This window comes from Sebastes umbrosus, chromosome 1, assembly GCF_015220745.1.
Source record: "Sebastes umbrosus isolate fSebUmb1 chromosome 1, fSebUmb1.pri, whole genome shotgun sequence".
Lineage (NCBI taxonomy): Eukaryota > Metazoa > Chordata > Actinopteri > Perciformes > Sebastidae > Sebastes > Sebastes umbrosus.
Window position 1 is genome coordinate 32,917,775 of NC_051269.1, and position 16,053 is coordinate 32,933,827.

Below are 16,053 nucleotides of genomic sequence, written 5' to 3' on the forward strand. Positions count from 1 at the left end.
CACACACAGAGGGAGAGCGACATCATTCTCTGCTCAGGGAGACATTACTCCTCTATATCTTTACATAGCAAATAGTTGTTGGATGCAAAATGAATACTCTGGATATCGAATTTAGCACCTTTAAAATCGAATTTGTCTCCAAAATATATTGAAATTCTCACAAGCAAATGGTGGGTTTGCAATTGAATCGAACTGCCGAGAGTAACAATGCTTACCAGGGCCTCTCATAAACACACCTGTATGAACTTTATTGTTGTTATGAGTAATATTGATTTTATTCTGCAAATTGGTACCAGCCTGCAGGTACAATAGGTCGTTCTCTGCTGCTTCTTCAGTCCTTTTCAAAGTGGCTCTCCCATTTGCCTTCTCATCAGCTTAATTTTTAGTGTGTAATATTCCTCTTGCAGCTTGAGGACCGCTTCTTGTCTCCTCAGCACAGACATTTCCAAATCTGTTCGCTCTTGCAAAGTTGTGCAGTGCACCGAGGGTGGAGAAATAGAGCAGGGAGTACCTAGAGGTTCTGCAGAAGCAGCAAATCCAGCAGCACAATGAGTATTAAAATGCCCTGCGAGTGATTTCGGGATGTTAGTAAAAACAGTCACTTTTTGTTCTGTTGGAGAAGTGGATGGATCTGAATATGTGGGGAGTTCAAGCTCTCTCAGTGGATGTTTGTTTGAGAATCTTCCATCTATTGTGTGCTCATTTCCATCTTCATCACAGCTGAAAAACAAACAGCTTGTCAGTGATTTTGTTTGACAAGAATTTGCATTTCATCCTTGACATTCATGGTTGGTTCAACCAAATTGCACACATAAAAAAAACATATTTTCTCACTTGCCTCTAGTGGTTTGGTTTAATTTGTCCAGGTTCTACGCTGGGCTGTTTATTTTCATTGTTGATTAATCTGTTGATTATTTTCTCGACTAATCAATTCGTTGTCTGGTCTATAAAATGTCAGAAACTGTGGAAAAAAGTTTCCCAAAGCCCAAGATGACATCCTCAAATGTCTCGTTTTATCCACAAGATTTTCAATAAATTACTGTATACAATTAAAGGTACAGTGTGTAGGATTTGGCGACATCTAGTGGTGTGTTTGCAGATCGCAACCAACTGAGTACCCCTCCACTCTCTCTTCCCTTTGCAAGACTGCGGGAACGTGAGGCGCCGCCAGCAAAACCGTGATAACGCCGTTTGACTTGCTCAGAGGTCATCCTTACCACAATAACACTACTGTAGAAACAACAGAAGTCAAACGGTGGCGGGCGGTACCACAGTTTTGCTCTCTGCGTCTCACGTTACCGCAGTTTCACAAGCGTGTCGGAGAACTACGGTGGCCTTCAAGTAACGTAACAACATGAAAGGCTCTCTCTAGAGCCAGTGTTTGGTTTGTCCGTTCTGGGCTGCTGTAGAAACATGGCGGAGCAACATGAAGAGGACCTGCTCCCTATGTAGATATGAAGGGCTCATTCTAAGCTAACGAAAGCACAACGATTCTCAGTTTCAGGTGATTATACACTAATCAAAACATAGTTATGAATATTATATTACATTTCTGCTAACTAAGCACACAAAATATCCAGCAAATAATAAAAGGTGTTACCTGTTTTGTTGAGTTTCCACGAACTCTGACATTGACGAGTCTTCTCTATCGTGTTGCAGCATGTCTGACAGGTTCATCACAGAAATCACAACTTGAGTCACAGTACTGAACTGCTCAAGGACCAGGCCTTCTGTGAATGAAAAAGCATGCCATGCATGAATTAATAATACATACAATATCATAAATTCAATACAAACAGTGATGATGTGGATTTATTTCTTCCTCTAGGTTTTTTAAGTTTATTTTTCGGCAGCCATCCTCACATCCACCCTCAAGGTATTGGCTTGTTTCACCAGTCTTAAATTGTGGATTTAATGATACTAATTATAAGACTTTTTTATTGCTAACAAACGGCAGATTTTTCCTCACCTGTGCCCGCATGCCTTCTCTGTCGTTTGATCTCCTCCCTTGACTTTGCCAGCAGATTTTCCCACTTTTTGTTACAGTCAGTAACTGTACGCTGAATCTGTGGAAAGGCAATGTTGATGGTTTGGGCTATTTCCTCCCAGGCTAATTTTTTATCCTGTATTGAAATTCCAGTGCAGCACTTCCCTCTGATTACATCCTTCTTCTCCTGCATTAACTGGGCCAGAAGGAGACACTCCTGGTCTGTCCAGTTGGGTCTTCTCTTCCTGCTGGACATCCCTTCAAGAAGTTCTAGGGGCATTTTCCTAGAGAGACATGGACACAGATTGATTATATGTCTGTACATTTAGTCCTTTATAGCACATGCATGCACATGTCCTGCTGGACATCCCTTCAAGAAGTTATAGGGTTTTTTTTCTGAGACACAGATTGATTATGTGTCGGTACATTTGGTCCCTTATAACACATGCATGCACATGCACATGCACATGTCCTGCTGGACATCCCTTCAAGAAGTTGTAGGGGCATTTTTCTGAGAGAGACACACAGATTGTTTATGTGTCTGTACATTTGGTCCCTTATAGCACATGCATACAGTGCAGAAAATTCAACACAATTAAATGCAACTATACTATTAAACATAATTATCTACGTGAAAGGTAAAGGCTTCCACTTAAGTCTGTTTAACCTTAAGTTATTATATTTAAGAGATTTTTCTGAGAGAGACACACAGATTGATTATGTGTATGTACATTTGGTCCCTTATAGCACATGCATACAATGCAGAAAATTCAACAAGACTAAATGCAACTATGCTATTAAACATGACCATCTAACTGAAAGGTTAAGTCTGTTAACCTTAAGTTATTATATTTAAGAGATTTTTCTGAGAGAGACACACAGATTTATTATGTGTCTGCACATTTGGTCCCTTATAGCACATGCATGCAGTGCAGAAAATTAAACTAAATGCAACTAAACTATTAAACATAATTATCCAAGTGAAAGGTAAAAGTCTGTTTAACCTTAAGTTATTATATTTAAGATATTTTTCTGAGAGAGACACATAGATTGATTATGTGTCTGCACATTTGATCCCTTATAGCACATGCATGCAGTGCAGAAAATTCAACAAGACTAAATGCAACTATACTATTAAACATGATTATCTAAGTGAAAGGTAAAGGCTTCCACTTAAGTCTGTTTAACCTTAAGTTATTATATTTAAGAGATTTTTCTGAGAGAGACACACAGATTGATTATGTGTATGTACATTTGGTCCCTTATAGCACATGCATACAATGCAGAAAATTCAACAAGACTAAATGCAACTATGCTATTAAACATGACCATCTAACTGAAAGGTTAAGTCTGTTTAACCATAAGTTATTATATTTAAGAGATTTTTCTGAGAGACACACAGATTGATTATATGTCTGCACATTTGGTCCCTTATAGCACATGCATGCAGTGCAGAAAATTAAACTAAATGCAACTAAACTATTAAACATGATTATCTAAGTGAAAGGTTAAAGTCTGTTTAACCATAAGTTATTATATTTAAGATATTTTTCTGAGAGACACACAGATTGATTATATGTCTGCACATTTGGTCGCTTATAGCACATGCATGCAGTGCAGAAAATTAAACTAAATGCAACTAAACTATTAAACATGATTATCTAAGTGAAAGGTTAAAGTCTGTTTAACCATAAGTTATTATATTTAAGATATTTTTCTGAGAGAGACACACAGATTGATTATGTGTCTGCACATTTGATCCCTTATAGCACATGCATGCAGTGCAGAAAATTCAACACTACTAAATGCAACTATACTATTAAACATGATTATCTAAGTGAAAGGTAAAGGCTTCCACTTAAGTCTGTTTAACCTTAAGTTATTATATTTAAGAGATTTTTCTGAGAGAGACACACAGATTGATTATGTGTATGTACATTTGGTCCCTTATAGCACATGCATACAATGCAGAAAATTCAACAAGACTAAATGCAACTATGCTATTAAACATGACCATCTAACTGAAAGGTTAAGTCTGTTAACCTTAAGTTATTATATTTAAGAGATTTTTCTGAGAGAGACACACAGATTTATTATGTGTCTGCACATTTGGTCCCTTATAGCACATGCATGCAGTGCAGAAAATTAAACTAAATGCAACTAAACTATTAAACATAATTATCCAAGTGAAAGGTAAAAGTTTGTTTAACCTTAAGTTATTATATTTAAGATATTTTTCTGAGAGAAACACACAGATTGATTATGTGTCTGCACATTTGATCCCTTATAGCACATGCATGCAGTGCAGAAAATTAAACTAAATGCAACTAAACTATTAAACATGATTATCCAAGTGAAAGGTAAAAGTCTGTTTAACCTTAAGTTATTATATTTAAGATATTTTTCTGAGAGAGACACACAGATTGATTATGTGTCTGCACATTTGATCCCTTATAGCACATGCATGCAGTGCAGAAAATTCAACACTACTAAATGCAACTATACTATTAAACATGATTATCTAAGTGAAAGGTAAAGGCTTCCACTTAAGTCTGTTTAACCTTAAGTTATTATATTTAAGAGATTTTTCTGAGAGAGACACACAGATTGATTATGTGTATGTACATTTGGTCCCTTATAGCACATGCATACAATGCAGAAAATTCAACAAGACTAAATGCAACTATGCTATTAAACATGACCATCTAACTGAAAGGTTAAGTCTGTTTAACCATAAGTTATTATATTTAAGAGATTTTTCTGAGAGACACACAGATTGATTATATGTCTGCACATTTGGTCCCTTATAGCACATGCATGCAGTGCAGAAAATTAAACTAAATGCAACTAAACTATTAAACATGATTATCTAAGTGAAAGGTTAAAGTCTGTTTAACCATAAGTTATTATATTTAAGATATTTTTCTGAGAGAGACACACAGATTGATTATATGTCTGCACATTTGATCCCTTATAGCACATGCATGCAGTGCAGAAAATTCAACACTACTAAATGCAACTAAACTATTAAACATGATTATCTAAGTGAAAGTTAAAGGCTTCCACTTAAGTCTGTTTAACCTTAAGGTATTATATTTAAGAGATTTTGTTTAAATGTTACGATTTTCGCTACCTTTAACTCAATCAAGGCGAAGAATAACTCGATAGCAGGTCAGACCTTTGCAGGATGTAAATAATATGATGCACAGTAAAACGCTACTGTGAATAATTACTGTTATAAACCTTAAGGTAAAATGTAAGGCTTTCTTCTTCGTCTCAGGGAAAATCCATCAGCGTCGCAGGACGGTGACGTCGTCGCTTGGTGACGTGTCAGTTTGTTTACAGCGTCGCTCTGAAGCAGCAGCTCAGATACACATTCAGGCATGGCTGTGGATATAACTCTACTATTCAAAGCCAGCGTCAAGACGGTGAAAACCAGGAACAAGGCGATAGGAATAGGCTTTGACTCTACTAAAGATGAGATCTTCAAGAGGAGCAGAGCCAAGAGTGGCTTCTCTCCGAAGGCGAAAGAAGTGGTGAGTTGTTTCTCCTTCAAGCTAACTTCAGCTAACTGAGCTAGCATCTGCAGCTAACTGATGTTTTGATGTGTGTAATGATGACAGCTTAGATACTGGATTGTTTTAGTGGCATTGGTGCTCATGTTGTGTTGTAGAAGCAAAGCAGTAAGTCGAGGGAAAAGTGTACAGCAAGTTAGGTCACTTTCCTGCATGCTGGGTGTTGTCATGTCAAACTGTAATTCAATGCTTGTGTTTAGTACAGTGTGTTCCAGCTGTTCACAGTCAGCAAGGCCTCTCTCAGCACTGTACATAACATAATACATCATTTTACCTCTCTCAGCACTGTACATAACATAATAACTTAACATAATGCAACTTTATTGATATGCAACCTGAATTCAATGGGAGGTAGGAGTGGGGAATATGGATAAAACCTTCTATCACAATCTACATTTTATTTAATATGTTGATATAGTACTGTCATGGTACTATATCTGTCAAAGTGTGTGAAGGAGCGCTATCGCAGGTCCTTCCTTCCTGCAGCTATCGCAGGTCCTTCCTCCCTGCAGCTATCGCAGGTCCTTCCTCCCTGCAGCTATCGCAGGTCCTTCCTCCCTGCAGCTATCGCAGGTCCTTCCTCCCTGCAGCTATCGCAGGTCCTTCCTTCCTGCAGCTATCGCAGGTCCTTCCTTCCTGCAGCTATCGCAGGTCCTTCTTTCCTGCAGCTATTGCAGGTCCTTCCTTCCTGCAGCTATCGCAGGTCCTTCTCTCCTGCAGCTATCGCAGGTCCTTCCTTCCTGCAGCTATCGCAGGTCCTTCTCTCCTGCAGCTATCGCAGGTCCTTCTCTCCTGCAGCTATCGCAGGTTCTTCATTCCTGCAGCTATCGCAGGTTCTTCTTTCCTGCAGCTATCGCAGGTCCTTCCTTCCTGCAGCTATCGCAGGTCCTTCTCTCCTGCAGCTATCGCAGGTTCTTCTTTCCTGCAGCTATCGCAGGTCCTTCTCTCCTGCAGCTATCGCAGGTTCTTCATTCCTGCAGCTATCGCAGGTCCTTCCTTCCTGCAGCTATCGCAGGTCCTTCTCTCCTGCGCTATCGCAGGTTCTTCTTTCCTGCAGCTATTGCAGGTCCTTCTTTCCTGCAGTTATCGCAGGTCCTTCCTCCCTGCAGCTATCGCAGGTCCTTCTCTCCTGCAGCTATCGCAGGTCCTTCCTTCCTGCAGCTGTCAGACTCCACAACCAGCACTGCTCCCAGTAGACCACTTACACACTGACACTGACAATAACCTGATATTTTCAGGTGGAATTTCATTCATTCATTCATTCATTCTCACTGTGCAATATCATTATCCACTTGTGCAATTTTGTTAATAGTCTGTTTATTGTCAATGCTGTATATACTGCTCCTATTTTTATACTTTATTCTATTTAAATGGTTCAGATTTTGTAACACTTTGTTTAGCTCTTTTTTTACTGTGTTAGCTGATGCATCTTGTTTTTTGCACTATCCCCTTTGCTGCTATACACTGCAAATTTCCCCACTGCGGGACTAATAAAGGAATATCTTATCTTATCTTAATTAAATATCTGACAAATCAAGACACTTCACTGCACACTGATGATGCTAAAATTATATAAAAATCCAGTATTGCCATAAAGCAGTTATTGATTTCCAACTTTACCTAATACACCCAGAGACATTAAAGGAAAAGCTAGGTATAAAAGGTGTAACAAAATATCTGGCAGCTGACAAATTTATTTAATCTTAAAGTAGATATCATCATATTGGCCAACCCTAATGGTATTTGTGTCATTGTAGCTGCTGTATGACCATGTAAGTTTAATAGGAGATAGTAGATGTCCACAGTTAGCAAGGCCTCTCTCAGCACTGTATATAACATAGTACAACTTTATTGATATGCAACGTGAATAAATGGGAGTTAGGAGTGGGCAATATGGATAAAATCCTTTATCACAATCTATATGTTATTTAATATGTTGATATAGTACACTAATTAAATATTTGACAAATCAAGACACTTCACTGCACACAGATGATGCTAAAATAATATTTACTTTATTTATTTTTTATTTAAAAAAGGATCTCCATTAGCTGATACCAATGGCACCTGCTAGTCTTCCTGGGGTCCGAAATTAAGTACATTACATTTATCACATACATACTATATACAACATCATATTTGTGTTACACTAATAACATTCAAATTTCCCAAACATATATACATGTTACATTCATACACATCTTCCACAACCATTTAGCCTCAAGGCCCATCATCAGGGAAAAGGAACAAAAGAAAAACCATACATGACCAACACTGGACTATCGATCAGCTGCTTAAGTAATGTATTCTTAGATGGTAATTGAATGAGGATTTGTTAGAGGATTGACGGATGTAAAGAGGGCAGCTATTCCAATGATTGATGGCACGATAAATGACCGTCTTTTTTAAGGCATTAGATTTTGGGTGAGGTAACGAGGTAATGATTTGGCCATCACCTGCTGTTCTAGTGAAATGACAATAATGACAATAATATAAAAATCCAGTATTGCCATAAAGCAGTTATTGATATCTAACTATACCTAATCCACCCAGAGATATTAAAGGTAAAGCTAGGTATAAAAGGTGTAACAAAATATCTGGCAGCTGACAAATTTATATAATCTTAAAGCAGATATCATCATCATATTGGCTAATGGTATTTGTGTCCTTGTAGCTGCTGTATGAACATGCAGGTTTAATAGGATTTAGTTGATGTTTTGATACTTGTGTCAGCTGTATTGTATTTTACTCTTCTGATTATTGTGCTATTCTGAAGATAGCAGCCTCCTATTTAGATTACGTTACATAGCAGTATTATGTAGAGTTGCAATGATTAATCGATTTCTTTTTCATATATTAAATCAATCGACAACTATTTTGATAACCGATTAATCGGTTTCAAAGTTCTCTGATTCCAGCTTCTTAAATGTGAATATTTTCTGGTGTCTTTACTCCTCTATGACAGTAAACTGAATATCTTTGCGTTGGGGACCAAAACAAGACATTTGAGGACGTCATCTTGGGCTTTGGGAAACACTGATCAATATTTTTCACCATTTTATGTCATTTTATAGAAACAACTAATCGATTAATCAAGAAAATAACCGACAGATTAATCGACAATGAAAATAATCGTTAGTTGCAGTCCTAAAATTATACACTGGAGAGGACAAAATAACCGCATATATTAAAATGACCTAGTAACTGTCATGTTTGAGGTGCCAAAATTGATTCAGGGAGAACGCATTCACTGTAAGCTGGTTCAGTGTATTCAAGGAGGCTTTCAAAATGCATTAAACCAAATTCCAACCTGTTATAGCCTTGAGAAAGCCAGCAGGATGTGATTTATATGATCTTATTCATGTTCAAGAAACAATTTCACAGAGAAATATTAACTTAATTCAAACCAGAACTCATAATCATATTACTCAGTGAGTCAGAGCTTTATTTTCTCCCTGTGTATCTGCTTGTTATTTACTCAAAAAGCAAATTACTTTTCCTTGAAGTGTATTAGTGATGCACTGGTTTCTCTAAACCAAAATTAAATTTTACAGGTCATTCCATGTATTCAAAATAAAGTAGGTTTCCACATAGCCATTACCTATAGTACACAACAGCCTTCCTTTGTCCATAGTTCACTGTATCATTCTTGCCATTTAGGCTGGAACATTGTATTTGCTTTAGAGCTGCAACGATTAATTGATTAGTTGTCAACTATCAAATTAATCGCCAACTATGTTGATAATCAATTAATCGGTTTTAGTAATTTTTTAAGAAAAAAAATAGTCAAAATTCTCTGATTCCAGCTTCTTAACTGTGAATATTTTCTGGTTTCTTTACTCCTGTATGACAGTAAACTGAATATCTTTGAGTTGTGGACAAATCAAGACATTTGAGGACGTCATCTTGGGCTTTGGGAAACACTGATGGACATTTTTCACCATTGTCTGGCTTTATTTTCTCCCTGTGTATGTTAGTCATTTACTCAAAAAGGAAATTACCTTTCCTTGAAGTATATTAGTGATGCACTGGTTTTCTCTAAACCAAAATTTAATTTTACAGGATGTACTGTCATTCCATGTATTCAAAACAAAGTAGGTTTCCACATAGCCATTACCTAACACAACGGCGTTCCTTTGTCCGTCTTTCACTGCATCATTCTTGCCAGTTGGGCTGGAACGTCTGCTTTTAATACACTCTGTGTGTTTCTCCAACTATTCTTGCAGGGTGCCCACTGTTCTGGCGTCGAGGTGTAAATTGAAGTTAGCAATTGGAGCATGGCTTGCGATAAAAAATCTGACAGTTGGCATATGGTCTAATCTAATATCAACCCTTTTGGCACATAATTATACATCTTTGGCACATGTAATTCATGTGTCGCACATGTTTTGTGTACAGTGCTGCTTGTCTGTCATCGCTGGACCCACTCAAAGTGTATTGAGGCATTGATGTTCCTACATAGTTCAAACTAAATAGTTTCTCTGAGACATTACAATGTCCTCTTCTGCCCTGCTAGCCTGCTTTGCTCCACGCCTGCTTGCCCATTATATTCCAGCAAAATGTGAGCATATCATTGGCAACAATTATTATTACCTCCGCCGAGGCCAAATGCTTGGCTTGTTTGTTTGTCTGTCTGTCTGTCTGTTAGCAGAATTACTCCAAAAGTTCGTTATGGATTTGAATGACATTTTTTGGAGGGGTGGGGTGTAGCACAATAAACAATCCATTAGATTTTGGTGGCAATCCAGATCATGATTTATTACGGATTCCGATCAGCCACAACATTATGACCACAGGGTATAACATTTGCGCAGTGTAACTGATGATGCGTTGATGACGCGTGACCCCGCCTTTTTTCTTCTTCCTTCTTCCTTCTTCGAGCAGAGAGATACGTGTGTGGATGTGTGGCGAGACTCCAAGGTGCAGCGGCAGTTGCTGGCCATCCACAGTGATAAAGAAAAAAGCGGTAGATGACGGGATGATAGACAACGTAGTGTAACGTTATACAGACATAACAAGGCTGCTCAATGAGAGAGGCAAAGGAAACACACCGTGTTAATAATAAGCCGACCACCTCACGGTACCACCAGCTGTGAGCTGTGATCTGTTTTTCAAGTCAGGCACCTTGGCGGAAGTCTGCGCTCTCCAAGTGCCATTATAGTTAATTCTTATTTTAGTAGACATCAATACTGTATTGACTAACGACTAGGATTCCTATGGCATGTCTGTGTCACCATTTGTGTGCAAGCGCACCTCCTCCCTACAGAGCCCAGTAATTAAACTGTCAGATCATATTTTAGTTGCTTTTTGTGAGTTTATATAAATGTATTGTATTGATTATGTTAAATGGGCATATGATATTGTCTCATATCGATCGCAGGCCCCTGAATTGAATCAAATCAAAATCATATCGTGGAAAAAATCATTATCTTAGTCGCTGTAGCATCCAAAATCATAGCACTACTTTGAGAGGGCACATACACTGAGAGGGCGCATCTCTTTGCAAACAAAATAAAGTGTTGACTGAGTTAATCTTTGAATGAAACTATTAATTAAAAATTGATACAGTGTTTTTGAGAATCGATACAGTATCACAAAACATAATATTGCGATTCTCGATATTTGCGATATTTCCTTACACCCCTAATTGATATAATATCGTATTGTGGTTTACACCCCCACTAAAGACTGCAAAAAACATTACAACAACTTAACTTAAGTCAGTCTATTTCTGAAGATAAATCACTTCCAATATGTCATCTACTGTACGCAGAGAAATAGAGATTACTGAAATAACATAGCACTCGTAAAAAAACACTATTTTTACTTGAACCTCGGTCAGACTGCAGGAATTTTCAAATCCTGCCCAGTGTGGGCAGTTCAGAATAAATGACTGCTCTGCTTGAGATCTGGGAAGACAAAAACTAAGTTGTTTAAAAAAAAAATCACATTGGGCCAACTGGCCAGACTCAGTAGTTTTGAGCCCTGAATGTTTTGTGCCAACTGTCAGGTCCGAGCGCCACTGCTCCCCCAACACTGACAGGCCTGGAGTCTGGGCTTTGAACCGACCCGGAAAATTGCCCAATGCGATCTAGACTTTAGGCTGCAGAAGCCGAAACATTACTTATAGAAATAGTGAGGAGCATTCTCCTCACTTAATTTAGATTGAAAAGACATGGCGAGTTTTCTAATGTCCTGAGGTTCAATCTCAGACAAATGTTCAACTGAAGGTTGTCAGCAAGGAAATTTAGGTTTCAGTACCTCTGTTGAAAGACTTTAACTGAGGAAATTTCACATAGCCTTAAATATATTGGTGAAGAAAATTTGTTTTGAACTTCTTGTCATGGGACACTGACCTTAAAAACTTGGCAGGACAGGCAACATTGGCGTTTAATTAGTTCAGGAAAACTTCACAAAACATCTCAAATTTTATTCTTCCATTGAGGTACGGAGACATCATCAATGGTTGGCAGCAGGAGATGGATCATTGGCAACTAAAAGGCTTTCGCTGCATGTCACGAGTGTTGGTTCCACAGCCAGAAGTCCTTGGCCTGACATGAATATCGTGAGCACAAACCTCTTCAAAGGCACCTTGAAGAACCACTTTACGTTTCCCTCGGGGAGTCGGGACTTTAACTTGTACCTGATGTCTCCAACATCAGTCTGAGGCAAACATGAGCAGCTCTGCACAACCAGGTTTTTGTTATGTTCTGTTACATTGATATTAGAAATGGTGGTTTAATAAAAGCAGTGGTGCTGATTCAAAGAAACCCAAACCTATCCTGTGGTGCCTGCCCTCTGCTCTCCTCCCCCCCACCACCGCTGTCTCCCTCACGCTGCAGATATAATCTCAAACCGTCTCGGCAAAGCAGCTTTTGTAGAAATTGAAATTGCGAGCTTGGAATGTCCTGACTGCTTACAGTTATGTCGCGGTTTTCACCCGCAACTCAACTATCAATTCTTCTCTGTACAGTCTGACATAGGCAGCATTTTTTTTGAGCGAGTCCCCTCTTCACATGTAAACATGCTGCAATAACATTTTCTTTCGGCTCTCGAACAATTTCTTGGGGAAAGCCGATCCTCCCAAGAGCCAGTGATTAAAGGTGGAAGATCAAAACAGAGAAAATATTAAATTAGGTCCCCAGTAACAATGTTGACGGCCGGCACCTAATGCACAACAGATGTGGGTTGCCCTTCAAGACATGCATAACTCTCCAAGTTCCCACTGAAGCTTCACAAAAATAGAAAGGAAACATCAAAGTTGACAAATACACAGTGGTCCTGTGAGGCTTTTTCCTGCTCAGAAAGCAGCTCAGTGAGAAAGGAAATGTAGCTTCTTTCAAGGCGATGCAAAAAAAACGTCTTGATTGACTAATAAGAGGGCCAGTGTTTACAGGGTGGGGTTTGGTCGGGGGAATCTTTTACCTCATAGGGGTCGGTTTGGGGCACTGTGATCTCCATTTCACCGCTCACCTCATCTCTCTCCGCAGCATGCTGCCCTTCTCGAGTTTAAATGGAGGAGGTCACTTTAAAATTGGTAAATTGTGTGTAGAAAATAGCGCTCGACTCCCCGCTGTGCCTTTAGTATTGGTATTCCAAAATTGGCTCCTTCTCACGGTGTTTTCTTAGAAACCCTGAAAAGTGTGGCCATCAGCCAGCACTTAAAAGTATGTTGTGCTGTTGGAGGGGGGGGGGCTCTTCTTCCCTACGACAACTTTCACATTGAAATAGTACGCTCGTATATACTCAAAATATTTAGTTTAGAATCAGGTTTACTTTATATTTTTGTTAGTGATGATCAAGTTTCCAAGTCAAAAGTGTTTGTTGAACATTTGGAATTTCATCAAAGTTTTGTTTCGGGGATACTCTGCACTATATCAGCCCAAATAATGTCTGATTACGAACATTAAAGTAAAATATTTCCCCAATGAAGTACACTGGGATATGTTAAATCAGTGATAGATGGAGACCAAACTTTGAAGTGGTTTGTATGATAATTTTTTATGATTCTATTGGTTTTAATGCAGATGAAACTGGAGCATATTGGCAGATATTTTGCGTTTAAGAGGTCACGTTGGACTGATACGGTACAGCCACAGCAATGACATTTATGAGTTGGCATTAATGTCAATCATTTAGGAAGTAAAGTGCAACAAGTGTGGAAATCTGCCCTTTTTGGCATGAACATTTTGCCAGGCCTCTTCTTAAAATACAAGTAATTGTCGGTCAAGTAACACAGTTTTGAGTTAGTTATTATCAGTTAAAGTTTACATTTATGGTTGAAGTAGGGTTGGGTGATATGGCCAAAATCGTCTATACTGAGAGATGTCATTTCATATCTCGACAACGATATATATCACAATATAGCAAGTTTTCTGGTAGTTCAATGAATATATAGTTTATATGAAATAACCACATGGTAAAGCCTATTATTGTTTACTCCTGGGTGAATTAAGTACTTGACAAATGAAAAGTATTTTCTTATTTAATTCAGAACTTTATTGCAAAATGTTGAACAGTTCAAGTGAAATTATAGAGAACAAAAATAATAAATATTTCTATTTAAACACATTTGTTAATTGCATTGAACTGAGTGGTGATGTGAAAACAAAACCGCAATCTTCAACTGATATTCCTTCAAAATATTTCACATCAGATTTTCTGAAAAATTTGAGTTAGTGTGTGCTTGTTATTATCAATTTAGACGATGTCTGGATATATGATTTCATGACGATGCGATTCCATTGACAGAGGATAAATTCTCATATTGAATTATCACCCAGCCCTAGGTAGAAGCACAAAGTCATGTAGCTAAAATGTACCTACTTGTTCACAAAATACTAAAATACGCAGGTCCAATAAATATTTCAGAAAGTGAAATACACATATATAGTAAATAAATCCTCACTTTGATATGATATTGTCTCATGAAACAACGTAAAGTGTGATTGAAGTTTGCAATCTATAATTTTATGTAACATTATTTACAAAAACACTTCCGGATGGGTAAAAGCGGAATAATCTTTCCAAACCCCCGGACACAAACTGGGACAAAAACTTCTAACTAAAAGTCACAAACATATTGGCACACAGATAGAAACGTTGTCACATACAGCAGCTGTCAGAGCCGGGTCTAGACTCAGTCAGGACTTGAGCCATGGGGAAGTGATTTGCGGGGATCACCCTGCAGATGAACGTGCTGCTAAATGGTCTCTTTACCAGTTGGCCTAATCTCTGCACTGTTTTCCCATGAAAGCCAGGCAAATTGAATTTCGGGGCATCTGCTGTCAGGCCTGAGCACAATCTTGATTTTGTTTCACTGCGTGCAACAAAATGCTTTTTCATGAATCATGGAAATGAAAATAAAAGAGGAAGAAGTGGTGAAAAGGCAGATTTACAGATGGATGTCAAACTCTTAAATCATGAGATGGACACCAGATACTTGGCAGACTAAATAGTTTAAGCGGAGCAAAAGTAATATTGAGCTCAATAGACGAGGCTCAATTTAAAACATTTAAACATGTTGCAGGACTGGAGCAGCAGCTGTTGACGCTTTTTGAAGAACGCTGTCGAGCTTTGTCAGTACACAGTATTAGTTATTGTGATTTACGATCGCTGAAATATTACCAATGCAGATGACAGCGTGCTGCATACTTGACCCTGACACTTCAAAACACTGAGAGGCTGAACCATGAAACTACAACAGATGTGTGCTTGTCTACTTAGAGACGAGTGCTCTTTTTGTTCTACATTAAGATGTTACTGCAATGAGGTATAAATTATAAATAGTCATTTCACATTGATATTGAATGCATCCAGTGAAACTAAAGCAGATAATGCTGCTTAACAAACAGTAAACATATTGTTTACTTTCCAGTTGTGATCACCATTCATCTGCAGTAGATAAAAGTAGGGCTGCAACTAACGATTATTTTTTGTCGATTGTCGATTAATCTGACGATTGTTTTCTCGATAAATCGATTAGTTGTTTCGTCTATAAAATGACAGAAAATGGTGAAAAATGTCGATCAAATGTCTTGTTTTGTCAACAACGCAAAGATGTTCAGTTTACTGTCATAGAGGAGGAAACCAGAAAATATTCACATTTAAGAAACTGGAATCAGAGAATTTCTATTTGTCATCCATACAGCTGACATATCTCTTGTTTTCAGGCATACACACTTTGCTTACACTTTTCTCCATTCCTCAAATTAAATGGCTTCATTCAAATCAACCATACTGCATCAGATGCTGATAGGACATTTTTTCACATGTACAATTCCTCCTGTTTTTGTCTTTACAGCAGTCTTACCTCAGCCTTCACTTTCTTCCGACCAAATTTGACATTTAAAGTGGAGAGAGGAGTGTTTTCCTTTTCAGAAGCCCCCTTACAAATTCAGCAATTTACCATCTGCAGTATGATATAGAGAAGGAAAGTCGTCTCTGCTGTTAATTACTCATTTTGCACATTTTATATTCCACAACATGACA

The 16,053-nt window shown here is 38.1% G+C and overlaps 2 protein-coding genes across 4 annotated transcripts in view; one reads left to right on the forward strand and one right to left on the reverse strand.

Annotated features, from left to right (window-relative positions):
* On the reverse strand, nt 1–5,337 carry LOC119498222. Of its 2 annotated transcripts, none has more exons than XM_037786880.1 (4): nt 5,231–5,337; nt 1,970–2,271; nt 1,601–1,730; nt 1–720 (listed from the first exon to the last, which is right to left on the reverse strand). In XM_037786880.1, the coding sequence occupies exons 2-4, from the start codon at nt 2,265–2,267 to the stop codon at nt 342–344; spliced, it is 807 nt and encodes a 268-aa protein (XP_037642808.1). In that variant the 5' UTR covers nt 2,268–2,271; nt 5,231–5,337; the 3' UTR covers nt 1–341. The 2 variants fall into 2 exon arrangements, with proteins under 2 accessions (XP_037642808.1, XP_037642801.1); XM_037786873.1 differs by having other exon boundaries at nt 5,121–5,263.
* The window catches only part of stx18 (syntaxin 18), a 25,893-nt gene continuing 15,120 nt past the window's right edge, over nt 5,281–16,053 (forward strand). The window contains exon 1 of one of the 2 annotated variants that reach the window (XM_037786845.1): nt 5,281–5,523. In XM_037786845.1, coding sequence (XP_037642773.1) covers nt 5,371–5,523 — 153 coding nt within the window. In that variant the 5' untranslated portion in view covers nt 5,281–5,370. The remainder of the gene's footprint in view (nt 5,524–16,053) is intronic. The other variant, XM_037786856.1, reaches the window with a different exon arrangement.

What these genes read in the sequence shown, in the direction of transcription:
- LOC119498222 (XM_037786880.1), bottom strand. Translation starts at nt 2,267, where the DNA reads ATGCCCCTAGAACTTCTTGAAGGGATGTCCAGCAGGAAGAGAAGACCC. An exon ending in GAGAAGGCATGCGGGCACAG is followed by an intron (nt 1,731 to 1,969) that starts GTGAGGAAAAAT and finishes TTTCATTCACAG; the next exon opens with AAGGCCTGGTCCTTGAGCAG. An exon ending in GTGGAAACTCAACAAAACAG is followed by an intron (nt 721 to 1,600) that starts GTAACACCTTTT and finishes TTTGTTTTTCAG; the next exon opens with CTGTGATGAAGATGGAAATG.